At 35.7% G+C, this 13,274-nt stretch overlaps 1 protein-coding gene across 2 annotated transcripts; it reads left to right on the forward strand.

Annotated features, from left to right (window-relative positions):
- The first annotated feature begins 2,192 nt into the window (after window positions 1-2,192).
- Window positions 2,193-8,253, forward strand: LOC133043754 (natural killer cells antigen CD94-like). Of its 2 annotated transcripts, XM_061124954.1 has the most exons (6): window positions 2,193-2,402; window positions 3,282-3,374; window positions 3,522-3,572; window positions 5,300-5,451; window positions 6,215-6,318; window positions 7,115-8,253. In XM_061124954.1, the coding sequence occupies exons 1-6, from the start codon at window positions 2,396-2,398 to the stop codon at window positions 7,233-7,235; spliced, it is 528 nt and encodes a 175-aa protein (XP_060980937.1). In that variant the 5' UTR covers window positions 2,193-2,395; the 3' UTR covers window positions 7,236-8,253. The 2 variants fall into 2 exon arrangements, with proteins under 2 accessions (XP_060980937.1, XP_060980938.1); XM_061124955.1 differs by lacking the exon at window positions 3,282-3,374.
- The last annotated feature ends 5,021 nt before the right edge of the window (window positions 8,254-13,274 follow it).

The raw sequence follows: 13,274 nt of genomic DNA on the forward strand, positions 1-13,274 counted from the left end.
GATAACACAGTTGGTGAGTATGTGATTTGACTTCACCATTTCACCATAGAATGTGCCAGTGAAAAGATTTTATTAGTTCAGAATCTTCTTTTCTTTTCCCAGGGAATTCTTCCTCTCCCTTAAAAAGAAAATAATTTGCAACTTGATGCTAGCAATTTTCTTTCCACTCAGAGAATGCACCCATTTTCCAAGTGGTGAGATCAAAACAAATTTCTTATTTGGGACCCTTGAAGTATATACCATTACTATATTCTGGAAGATTGATAGGCAAGGAAGAGACTTCATAATTAAGTGGACATTCATTAATTTTCTCCAACTCTCGGTTCAGGTTTGAATGGTCTTTTAGTTACTGGAGTCAACATGGGCATTGGTCAAGGGCATGAGTAAACTACAGAGGAGAAAAGTCGTTCCTACGGTGAATACTTGGGGAGAGGAGATTGTGCTGAGAGCCCTGAATTTTCTGGAAGGAGAAACAAACACGTAAGTGAAGCTGACATCTCAGTGGAGCTTCAGTCTGGGTTCTCTCTGCATCAGACCCCTCCTGATAAAGTCTGAGTGAAAAGCATATTTGGAATGTGTGTGGATAAAGGAGGGAGTGTTAATACAGGAAAGAGAATGTAGAACACAATAAAAGTCATTCTCTTAATCCAGATACTAAAGGAGGAGACTGGAAGCTAACGCTATTGAGTGAACCTGGTGAATGGGGAAAAAGATAATGCTCAAAACTGCCTCATATTCAGGTCACGGTTGCTGGATTAGAGCAAATACTGAGACTCGTTGGTTAGGGCCATCCCGGTGAGAATTCCTCAGCACTTCTGGACTGTCAGGTGAGAGCAGCAGAACTTTCAGCAGTTCTAGGAGGGAAAATTTGCACTTGCTGATTTGCGGTAGTTTACAAATATTCCGAGGGATGCGGGAGGGGAGAAGTGACGACATTTGCTTCAAGTGGAGATGTACGGTAGGGAAACTGGTACAAAAACAGTTCAACTGCCCTTGTGCAAAAGGGGATCAATCAACCAGTGCGGACAGCACAGAGAGAATTAGAGGATTTTATATGTATGTAAAATCTACACATATATGCATATAAAGTCCTCTTTAATCACCTGACTTCTCTGGTGGCTCAGCAGGAAAGAATCCTTCTACAGTGTAGCAGATTCTGGAGACATGAGTTCAGTCCCTGGGTCAGGAAGATCCCCTGGAGGAGGAAGTGGCAACTCACTCCAGGATTCTTGCCTAGAGAGTTTCAGGGCAGAGGAGTCTGGCGGGTTACAGTTCATGGAATCGCAAAGGGTTAGGTACGAATGAGCAACTGAGCCCACATACGTATGTAAAACATACACATATATGTATACACATGTACATATGTCTACCTATCGGTATCTACCTTCTACTCTATCCATCTATCTGTCTATCTATCTATATCTTTTGTGTGTATATTCATGAGTGCATTCAGTTATCTTATTTGTGACTTGACATTTACATTGTTGGACTGAACCAATCTTTGATGGATTTTTATCACCGAGTTAGAGAACTAAATGAGGGAGAGAGAAACAGCAAGAGAAGAAGGAGAAGAAGGGAGAAGTCCCTCTGATTCTACTACTTTTATTTTGCCTTCCGTACTTGGGTTAATAAGGCAAGAATGAGAAGCACCACATGAAAGCTGGAAAGTTCCAACCACTCTGTACTAAAGAAAATAAATGAAAATTAACAAAACATATAGACACAGAGAGAGAGAGAGAGAGAGGCTTAATTTAAAATGTATCTCATGTGTGCTCTAGAGATAGACTACCAGGGTTTCAAACATGTGACCTAGCTTTACTATACCTTACTTTTCTCATTGGTAAAATAAGCATATTTATTTATCTTTATTGTGAAGCCACATTTCAGGGAAAAATAAGCTAATATATGCCATGTGCTTCATGTTTGACATGAGGTAAATAATAAACATTTTTCACTATTAAAAACGGAAACTTCTGTGCAAAATATTTTTTGTACTAAGTACATTTTCCTTTGGTTTGCCCATATATTCCATTTTCCAAGTAACTTTTTAGATGACTTTGATGTTTGAACATTAAAAAAAAAAAAACTTTCCTCTCACCTTATTTTGTAATAGTCAAATGGTCTGCATTATGAGGTTCAGTGAGAATTTCCTGTATTGCGGTTCCAGAAGCATTTTAGAAGATAGTGATTTTACTGTTTCTTGTTCATACTGCACATCCTTGTCTCATCAGCAGAAGATACAACCACATTTTGATTCATAGTTTTCCTTTTTTAAAATTTCTTCACAACTTTTGGGTTTTTGGTAGCCTTCAGCTTAGCTCCATGGACTAACCTCGCTATCCTTGAACAAGCATCCACAGTGCCTTATCTGTGTCGACATTAGACAACATCTCACATGGCAGGTATGTGCAGCCCAAGTTATAAAGTGAAAAAATAAAAATAACCAAAAATATATCTCCTGGGTATGGCTAATTTGGGGCAATATGTTAAGAAAAAATGTGTACAGTTTTAGGTTTCTCATGTATCAGCACTTTTTAATTTCATTTTTCTGATTCTTCATTCTGTCACTTAGAGATGATTTTGTGAAGTTTTCTCAACAGATTTAAAGAGTGGATTTTGACCAGGATAGCTCTAAATTCTGATTGAGATATAAATTTACCAGGAAAATTATCCTAGGTTTTCTAACCTACCTAATGGGAGTCATGTGCTCCACCTTGGGATGCTTATGTTGTTGTTACCAAAATAAGTTTGTTATCAATATATCAGGGTTTTCCTGGTGGCTCAGACAGTAAAGAGTCTGCCTACAATGAGGGAGACCCACGTTCAATCCCTGGGTTGGGAAGATCCCCTGGAGAAGGGAATGGCACCCCCTCCAGTATTCTTCCCTGGGTAATTCCATGGACTGAGGAAACTAGTGAGGCACAGTCCATGGGGTCACAAAGAGTTGAGTCCATAAAATGGAACTTATTGCCTGTTTATCTCTTTTTACTACAGATCTTTCAGCTTCTTTTCAAATTAAAAAATAATGGTAGATACATTGTACTGAGACAGAACTGATAAAGAAGAGAAGGTACTGATAATCTCATTGAAGAACAAAGTACATCATGTTGAAATGTTGGTGTTGGGTAGAGTTCTCAATGCACTGTCTTCATTTTCAAACATTTTACTGGCAAAATGATTGGGTTATCAAACCAAAGAACTTTTTGGATTCTCTCATTGGTTTCTGCCTTTAAGAACTCCTGTATTTGATCTTTAAATCATTATCCTATCTTTCTTTATAGTTTTTCAGACCACTGCATGGAGGTTGATCTCTGGGGTCTTAGGAATAATATGCCTTTTGTTGATGGCTGCTTTGGGAGTTCTGTTAAACAATTGTAAGTTTTTCTAGTCAAGTCTATATAAAAAGATTAAGATTGTGATGAAACTATCTTATGATAAAATTTTGATTTTTCTAATATGGAGTATTTTGTTGTTTCATAAAACAGTGTCTGATAAAGTAAATTTCTAATCATTTCTTACAGCACTTACTAAACAAAGTGTTCAGCCTGGACCCTCCACAGATCTTCAGGAAGGTAGGGTTCCTACTTTGGAAATCTTTCTTGTTGATAAAAAATAAAATAAGCAGTTTCATGTTTTTCTCACACAGAAGCTTGATGGAATATTATAATCATAAAAACTTTCCTGCTAGTTGTAGGATAGTCTTCTTTCATTGTTCACATAAGAATTGATTAGATTTTGTCAAATACATATTATTTATATATTTAAATGATAAGGAAAATATTACCCTGAAAAAAAATTTTCCAATGTAAGTGTTCATGTTTAAGTAGCAAATAAAAAATACATTATATTTTTATATTTATATTATATATATATATATACATTATATTTACATTAAAGTAAATATTATAGCCAATCCTAATTACCTGATTGTGTTTGTTTATAACCCATACATTTATATCTCTTTACATTTACCTCTGCTTCTTCTATAACTCAGAAAGCAGCATGGAGATTTTTGCAGTTCTAAACCCTACTTAACACTTAACCTGTGAAAGTCAGCTCAAACATCTAGCTGTTGTTTTTTTTTTTTTTCCTCAAACACTCTCCAAGTTGTTTTACTATCTTCTTTGTTCATATAGCGCTTCATTCATATCTTTTTTTTTTTTTTTCTGAGCATTTTCCCGGCTCTATTAAGATACAATTGACAAATTATATTGTGTAAGTTTAATGTTTGCAGTGTGTTGATTTGATATACTTATTATTATAATATTATTACCACTGTAGCATTAACTAGTACCTCCATCATTTTGTTTCTGTTTGTGGTAAAAACAAACAGTAGTTTAAGAACTACTCCTATAGCAACTCACAAGTATTTATACTATAATATTGTTAGCTCTAGTTATAATGGTGCACAGTAGATTCCCAGAATGAATTCATCTTCTAACTGAAAGCTTATATTTAAAAAAAAAGAAAATTGTTTTTGGCCTTGTCTCACAGCTTTTTGGATTTTCGTTACTCTAACACAAATTGGACCCAGGTACTCAGCAGTGAGGGCATTGAGTTTTAACCACTGGGCCACCAGGAAATTCCCATGTACCTTTTGACCAACATCTCCCTACTTTCCCCACATCTCAGCCCTTGTTAACCACCATTCTACTCTACACCCTCAAAATTATTTATTTGACAAGATTTGAATGCCTGCCATGTCACAGAACTTTTATCACTGAGGATGGTTAATACTGAAGACATGATCACTAATATATTGGATGGTCAGACTTCTAGCTAATCATTTTATTTATCATCATTTTGAAAATAAAGTATGCAGAATTTTTCTCTCAGAAAATATGCTATAATTCTTTCTTCCTTTTAATACTTCTTTCATCTAGTTAACTTTTAATTACATAGAAGAAATCAGCTTTGGGCCACTGCCTTAAAAAGGGTTCTTCTAATCACCTCACATCCTACAATCTGCTATACTGTATTTGAACACAGTGAATTTCTTGTGTATACTTACCCAGATTAGCATTAAAAATAGATCATAAAAAATAAAAATAAAAGTAGTTCATAAAGACTAAAATGCATGCCATTCTCTATCTCTAGAATATAATCTCCATGAAGAAAAAAGAGTCAGGTCTGGGTTGTTCAGATAAATATCTGCTGATGTGTAGTGTATGCAGTAAATGTTCAAAGAATATTTGTAGACACAGTTAATAAATAACAAATGCTTTTTGAATGAGAAAGTAGCACTGAAAAGAAACTGGATTTCCAATGTCATCAAGTTGTGTTTTATTTTTTCTCTTAGGATCTGGCTGCTATTCTTGCCAAGAAAAGTGGATTGGCTACCAATGCAACTGTTATTTCGTTTCTCATGATTTAAAAACATGGAAAGACAGTTGGGATTTTTGTGTTTCTCATAATTCCAGTCTACTTCAGATACAAACCAGAAATGAACTGGTAAGTATTTAATTCTTATTTTCTACATTTTATTTGACCCAGAAAAATATATTACCTATACTTTGATTCAAGTCTTTAATCAGATAGCAAATGGATGATTATATTTGAACTAATTTCCTATACTTTGAAACCATCATAAAATCGAGCCAAACTTTCTCTCAGGTTTACATTATAGGAGTGCTGACAGATAAAGTATAAGAAATTGTTTAGAGAGTATTCAAAGAAGAAATAATAGGTCATTATTTTTATTCCAACAACTTTTAACTTTTAGTTCTTTAAGTGAATTTTAACTGATTTTATAATTATACAACATTTGCTATCATTCGGGTATAATGTGAAATGAATAGGTAGAATATTATAAAATAATAACCCAACTCTTAATAAAAAGTTCTTAGCTTCCTGGAGAAACTGCGGTAAAGATTTATCCCTCCAGATGCAGTCGATTTGGGATCAGATTTGATTATTGATCCCATTTGAAGGAAGTGTTCCATGAAAACTCTCACACCCTTTATGACATCTTTCATTCCTTCAAGAAGTGAGATTTTTGTGGGTTTTTTTTTTTTTTTTGCCTCCATAAATGAATGGGTTTGGTGAATGAGAAATAGTAGGCATGTGACTGACTCTTTTTCCCAAATTAGAAGTTAAAAATGATTTTAGTGTGTATAGTTGAAAAACTGATACTGGACACTGGCCCCTTTAAATGTACTTGATTCCTAGAGTAGATTCTAAATAGATTAATATGTTGGTCTCTGTTTCCATGCAGGATTTTATGAAGTTCAGTACCAGTTTTTACTGGATTGGGCTTTCTTCCGGTAAAGAACATGATGCCTGGTTGTGGGAAAACAAATCTACTCTCTCCCAAGATCTGTAAGTTTGTGGTACCAAAACCCTTTTTTCTGTTCTTTTTGAGTTTATCCTTGGATCTGATCAGAGAATTGAATATCCAGGACCATTATAACTAAGATATCCTATTTTGGGCATGAAACTATAAAAAAGAGAATAGATACAACATAATAAAATTTTTAACCGCATGCACAACATCCAAGTGTTTGCTCAAGAGCTTTCGACATATGATTTTGTTTCCTGCCTTGGTACAAGCGCTTGGATATGTATGCATATGTACAGATTCTCACATGTATGAAAGCAGTCCAGAGAAAACAGTATGTCCATTATTTTTCTTATTCTGGTGGAGACCGATATTCTCAGCATTGGCCGATGTTTCAAATATTCTGGGTTTATTTCCAGTATATTTGTAAGCTTCAAATCTCATTTTCATTCTTAAATATGAGATTTAACAGCATCATACATTGAGAAATTTTATAATCTGATTTCTTCCTGGACTAGACTTAGTTAATACATTTTTAAACAACATAGAAGCAAAGAATTTTAAACAACATAACACATATCAAAATCATTAAAAACAACAACAAAACCAAAAAATCTCCAACCTCAATGCTATTGGTTATTGAGCATACTGTGTTTTGGTAACATTGTACTCTGAAATTGTGAAAAATGACTTGAATGAAGAAGATAATGACTCAAGATGTAATATCTCATTCAAATGCTTTTAAATGTTCCCTAATTCTATCATTTAGTAAGAACCACATCTTTGAATGTTTTCATTTCTTGTTCTTGTATATTAAAATTTTCTTCTTCATTGCAGATTTCCTTTCCCTAAATCTGTAAATCCAAAGAACTGCATGATGTATAGGCCAGGAGGAAAGATTTTGGATGGACACTGTGGAAAGAAGTTTCGTTATATCTGTAAACAACAGCTTATTTAGATGTTTCTTGGGGCAGAAGTGTTGTGCAATGGAGATTCAGTATTACTTAGAATGGTTACAAATTGTATTACTTACCTCTGGGATCTTTAAAATGTTCCAAATTGTGTTTTATCAATCATATAATTTTCATGTATTTGAAAATATATATTTAAATTTTTTATCTCTATGCAATTGGTATATAACATTATGTTAGTTTTAGGTATACAACATAACTAAGATAGTATGCCTAATTCATCAACATATATAGTTACAATTTTAAAATTTTGCCATGTGTTTTAAAATTGATGAAACTTGTGTACCTACACCTGAAATTATAGAGTCAAGATAAATAATTTAATGAATGTTCAATGTATATGGTATGGATTCAACAATTTATGCATCTATTTTTGGAACTTCTCTCTGCTGAAATTTAAATAAAACTTAATTCAGGCCAAACAATATATATTAACATCATATTAGTTCTTTGTATGGTGTGCTAAATTGAAAAGTCCCATCCTCATCTTTTTTCCCCTGAAAGTAAAAATAATTTTAGTGTTGGTTTTAAGTTTTTGGTGGGTATCTATTCATCTATATGTTCTTATTTAGACCTGAAAGTGGCATATAATAATTTCTTCATATGTGTCATAAGGGTTAAGTAACACATTTGTGTGTCTTCTCCTGATGTTAACAAGTACTGCAGAGCAATTGGAAAGTTATACCCAAGTATGTGATCTTACAAGATTGCCTTCACATTTTCCCAGGGGAAGGGGAACTTGAGCTCTGATCACATGAATATACAGTCTTTTTTTTGTTGTTGTTTTTTCAAGTATCTTTCTTGCCTTATGCTTATCTGACAGTAAAAAAAGCCATTCTTACATGTGCATTTAAGATTTCAATTTCTAATCAGTCCCCCAAATCTTTTCCTAAATGGCATGTGATAAAATATTGGACATTTAGTATTTACGAGGACAGGGAGCAGGCTTTTTTAATGAGGGGTTTCTGAGTGGATCAGTGAAGGGAAGGGCACACAATGAGTTGTGATGTTTGTGACCTGAATAGACTTTTTCCGACTCAGAAATATCAAAACCCAATTCCCTCTTTTAAAAAATAACTGTTGAATATATATCTAAAGAAATTTTTACTGACATCTCTATTTGTTCTCTTCTTTTGTATTTCAATTAAATGATTATAATTAAGAGCTCAAGGTTGATTTTCAAAATACAAAGAGTCAGGAAGAGGTAAGAACCTCTCATGTTTTACTTCTCAAAATTCAAATATAATAGTAATACAACTTGAACTCTTCATTCTTATATGAAGATTGACTTAGGAAAAATGCACTTAGATTATTCTATGAAAAACACAGGATAGCTGTAACATCTTTCACATATTTAACTTGGACATGCATTGCACTTTCTACATATTTAAAATGTTTTGCCTTTGCTGTCTGTATCATTTTTGTAACACTATAGTTTTAAAATTGCATTTATAAAGAGCAGTATAGACAAGCTTATTAAGAAAACAGTTTTCTGTTCCAATTGTCCAATCAATCTGTCCTCTTCCCACACAAAAAAATTTCCTCTGAGTATTTTGCTTGTTTGTTTTTCCTACGGAGAAAAAATGTAGGAAATATATTTCTACATAGGATATGTATAGATGTATGTTTATTTTTTATGCAGGAAATAAGTGAAATTATGAAAATTCTATTTTCATAATTTTTGTCAAGGATGAATATCAACTGTGTTCTTGTAGCCACATTCAAGCATGGGTTGAAATTGCTATTCTAACATCATCACTCTATGAATTTTACACAGTTTAATCTTTTTTTTTTTTTTACTGAGAATTCATGAATATTTATTACAATATCACAAGAGCAATGAGGAAACAGAAGGTGTTAAATGTTACAGATTATATCTAATTTCAGAGAATAATCTATTTGAAAGTTGTCTTCACTGAGGAAGGAAAATTCCTGTTGCCTTCTAAAGATAGCTCAGAGGTTTTCTTCAGCTCCCATATCATATCCATATCATTAGCTCATATATCCCATATCATTTCAGGTCCCATATCATTTCAGGCTGGGAGCTGACTGAGGTTCAGATAATGAACTCCTTATTGCAAAATTCAGACTTAAATTGAAAAAAAGTAGGGAAAACCACTAGGCCATTTAGGCATGACCTAAATCAAATCCCTTACGATTATACAGTGGAAGCGAGAAATAGATTCAAGGGATTAGATCTGATAGACAGAATGCCTGAAGACCTATAGACAGAGCTTTATGATATTGTACAGAAAGCAGTGATCAAGACCATCCCCAAGAAAAATAAATGCAAAAAAGCAAAATGGCTGTCTGAGAAGGCCTTACAAAGAGCTGTGGAAAGAAGAAAAGCTAAAGGCAAAGGAGAAAAGCAAAGAAATATCCATTTGAATGCAGAGTTTCAAAGAATAGCAAGGAGAGATAAGAAAACCTTCTTCAGTGAACAGTGCAAAGAAATAGAGCAAAACAATAGAATGGGAAAGATTAGAGATCACTTCAAGAAAATTAGAGATACTAAGGGAACATTTTGTGCAAAGATGGGCTCAATAAAGGACAGAAATGGTATGGACCTAACAGAAGTAGAAGATATTAAGAAGAGGTGTCAAGAATACACAGAAGAACAACACAAAAAAGATCTTCATGACCCAGATAATCAGGATGGTGTGATCACTCACCTAGAGCCAGGCATCCTGGAATGCAAAGTCAAGTGGGTCTTAGGAAGCATCACTACTAACAATGCTAGTGGAGGTGATGGAATTCCAGTTGAGCTACTTCAAATCCTAAAAGATGATGCTGTGAAAGTGCTGCACTAAATATGTCAGCAAATTTGAAAACTCAGCAGTGGCCACAGAGCTGAAAAATTTTTCATTCCAGTTTTCATTCCAACCCCAAAGAAAGGCAATGCCAAAGAATGTTTAAACTACCACACAATTGCACTCATTTCACATGCTAGCAAAGTAATACTCAAAATGCTCCAAGCCAAACTTCAACAGTACATGAACCATGAACTTCCAGATGTTCAAACTGGATTTAGAAAGGCAGAGGAACCAGAGATCAAATTGCCAACATCCGTTGGACCATCGAAAAAGCACAAGAGTTTCAGAAAAACATCTACTTCTGCTTTATTGACTATGCCAAAGCCTTTGACTGTGTGGATCACAACAAACTATGGAAAATTCTTAAAGAGATGGGAATACCTGACCACCTGAACTGCCTCCTGAGTAATCTGTATGCAGGTCAAGAAGCAACAGTTAGAACCAGACATGGAACAACAGACTGGTTCTAAATCGGGAAAGGAGTATGTCAGGCTGTATATTGTCACCCTACTTATTTAACTTATATGCAGAGTACATTATGAGAAATGCTGGACTGGATGAAGCACAAGCTGGAAACAAAATTTCTGGGAGAAATATCAATAACCTTAGATATGCAGAAGACACCACACTTATGGCAGAAAGTGAAGAGCTAAAGAGCCGCTTGATGAAAGTGAAAAAGGAGAGTGAAAAAGCTCTCAGCATTCAGAAAACTAAGATCATGGCATCCAGTCCCATTATTTCACGGCAAATAGATATGGAAACAATGGAAACAGTGACAGACTTCATTTTGGGGGGCTCCAAAATCACTGCAGATGGTGACTGCAGCCGTAAATTAAAAGTTGCTTGCTCCTTGAAAGAAAAGCTATGACCAGCCTAGACAGCATATTAAAAAGCAGAGACATTGCTTTGCCAGAAAATGTCTATCTAGCCAAAGCTATGGTTTTTCCAGTGGTCATGTATGGATGTGAGAGGTGGAGTATAAAGAAAGCTGAGGGCCAAAGAATTGATGCTTTTGAACTGTGGTGTTGGAGAAGACTCTTGAGAGTCCCTTGGACTGCAAGGAGATCCAACCAGTCCATCCTAAAGGAGATCAGTCCTGGGTGTTCATTGGAAGGACTGATGCTGAAACTGAAACTCCAATACTTTGGCCACCTGATATGAAGAGCTGACTCATTGGAAAAGACCCTGATGCTGGGAAAGATTGAAGGTGGGAGAAGAAGGGGACAACAGAGGATGAGATGGTTGGATGGCACCACTGACTTGATGGACATGAGTTTGAGCAAACTCCAGGAGTTGGTGATGGAAGGGAGGCCTGGCTGCTGCAACCCATGGGGTCGCAAAGAGTCAGACATGACCGAGCAACTGAACTGAACTGAACTGATAATTTCAGGGCATTATCATGTAAAGTGCTGGCTTACAGGAAGGTTACTAGTCACCCATGGCAAAGTGTCCTTCTTACTATTGGCCTCATCATATTAATTACATTCAATTCAGGACCATCTGACTCATTTCATTTTTATTATTATTTTTTTCTCCCACTCTTACCTGCATTATGCTTCCTTCATCCTGAAAATCTCTTTGTACTCCTTGGGATGGGAACAATTCCTTTTATAGAAAGGTTTTGCACAAAAATTTTGTTTCTTTCTGATATGATGTTTCCGATATATTCTCTGGAAGAGTCACTTACTTTTATTTTGCTTTCTGCTTTTTGCTCTGAAGTAGGCTGATTTACATGGAAGGATCTAGGTGAATGACTATCTCAGTGTTGGATATCAAGCAAAGGTAAGAGTGTAAGGAAATGTGTAAAAAACACATACTATAACAAAACTGTATTTCCATAAGTCAGTTCAGTCTTTCTTCATTTCATCGTGTTACTCTGAATGTGTTACTCATTACCCTGAATGCATGTAATACGGGTTATGTATTGGTGGCTAAGAAGTTATGTTATATTTAGAAACCTAAAACCACACATATTTATTATCTCTCACTATCTTTGGATCTGGAACTGGACACAGCTTAACTATAGTCTTTGTTCAGGCCCTCACTAGATTGAAACCAAGGTCTTGGCCAGGTGGTATTCTCACCTAAAACTCAGAGTCCTCTTCCAAGCTCAAAGAAGCTTTTGAAAAAATTTTGTTCTTCGTGTTTATAAGACTAGTACCCATAGCTTACAGAGGGCTCCTCTCTGCATAGATAGTCACACCAGGGTTGCTTTCTTCTTCAGGACAAGGAATAGCACCCCTGATTCCTCTCTTTATTATGTCTATGTCTCTTTTGGGCTTCCCTGGAGGCTCAGATGGTAAAAAATCAGCCTGCAATGTGGGAGACCTGGGTCGGATCCCTGGGTTGGGAAGATCCCCTGTAGGAGGGCATGGCAACCCACTCCAGTATTCTTGCCTGGGGAATCCCCACAGACAGAGAAGCCTGGTGGGCTACAGCCCATGGGGTCGCAAAGAGTTGAACACGACTGAGTGACTAAGCACAGCACTCTTTTAATTGTTTCCCCGATGAGGTCAGGTCTCCCCATAATAATCTCTCTTTTGGTTACCTGAGAGTTGACTAACTTGGAACTATAATTCATCTGAAAAACAGCTTTACTTTGCTATTTAATGGAATCTAATTACAGCAGCATTCCATCATATTCACAAATCCCCCATGTAATTTAGTTGGAAGGGATTATATAGGTGCCCACCAGAGAGTGAATACTCTGAGGGTCATTTTAGAGCTCTGCTACCACAACAATTTATCCCCCAAAACTACGCTGTAACTGCTACTCCATAGTTTACTGAATTTATATACTGCCCTTTGATTCCTTATAACTAAGAATTTAGTTCACATGTGTCATGATAAGTAATCTTTTTAATTGCAATATATTATCTCTAAGTTCCTCTATTGTTGTTGTTGTTGAGTCGCTAAATCATGTCTGACTCTTTTTTGACCCCATAGACTGTAGCCAGTCAGGCTCCTCTGTCCATGGGGTTTCCCAAGTAAGAATACTGGAGTGGGTTGCCATTTCCTTCTCCAGGGGATCTTCCCAATGTAGGGATTGAACCCACATCTCTTACATTGGCAGATCAATTCTTTACCACTGAGCTGCCATGGAAGTGACGTCTAAATCTGCTTAATGAAAATAGAGTTATTTTACAGCTGGACTCTTTGCTTACCTCCAGAGAGACTTGAGAATCGTTTTTTGGCTGTTGGCCATGGTAAGGG

Source organism: Dama dama, chromosome 22 (genome assembly GCF_033118175.1).
Source record: "Dama dama isolate Ldn47 chromosome 22, ASM3311817v1, whole genome shotgun sequence".
Classification (NCBI taxonomy): Eukaryota; Metazoa; Chordata; class Mammalia; order Artiodactyla; family Cervidae; genus Dama; species Dama dama.

Excerpts from the sequence above, each read along its gene's own strand:
- LOC133043754 (XM_061124954.1), top strand. Across the intron at positions 3,573-5,299 it reads CTCCACAGATCTTCAGGAAG|GATCTGGCTGCTATTCTTGC; the intron begins GTAGGGTTCCTA and ends TTTTTCTCTTAG. Across the intron at positions 6,319-7,114 it reads TCTACTCTCTCCCAAGATCT|ATTTCCTTTCCCTAAATCTG; the intron begins GTAAGTTTGTGG and ends TCTTCATTGCAG.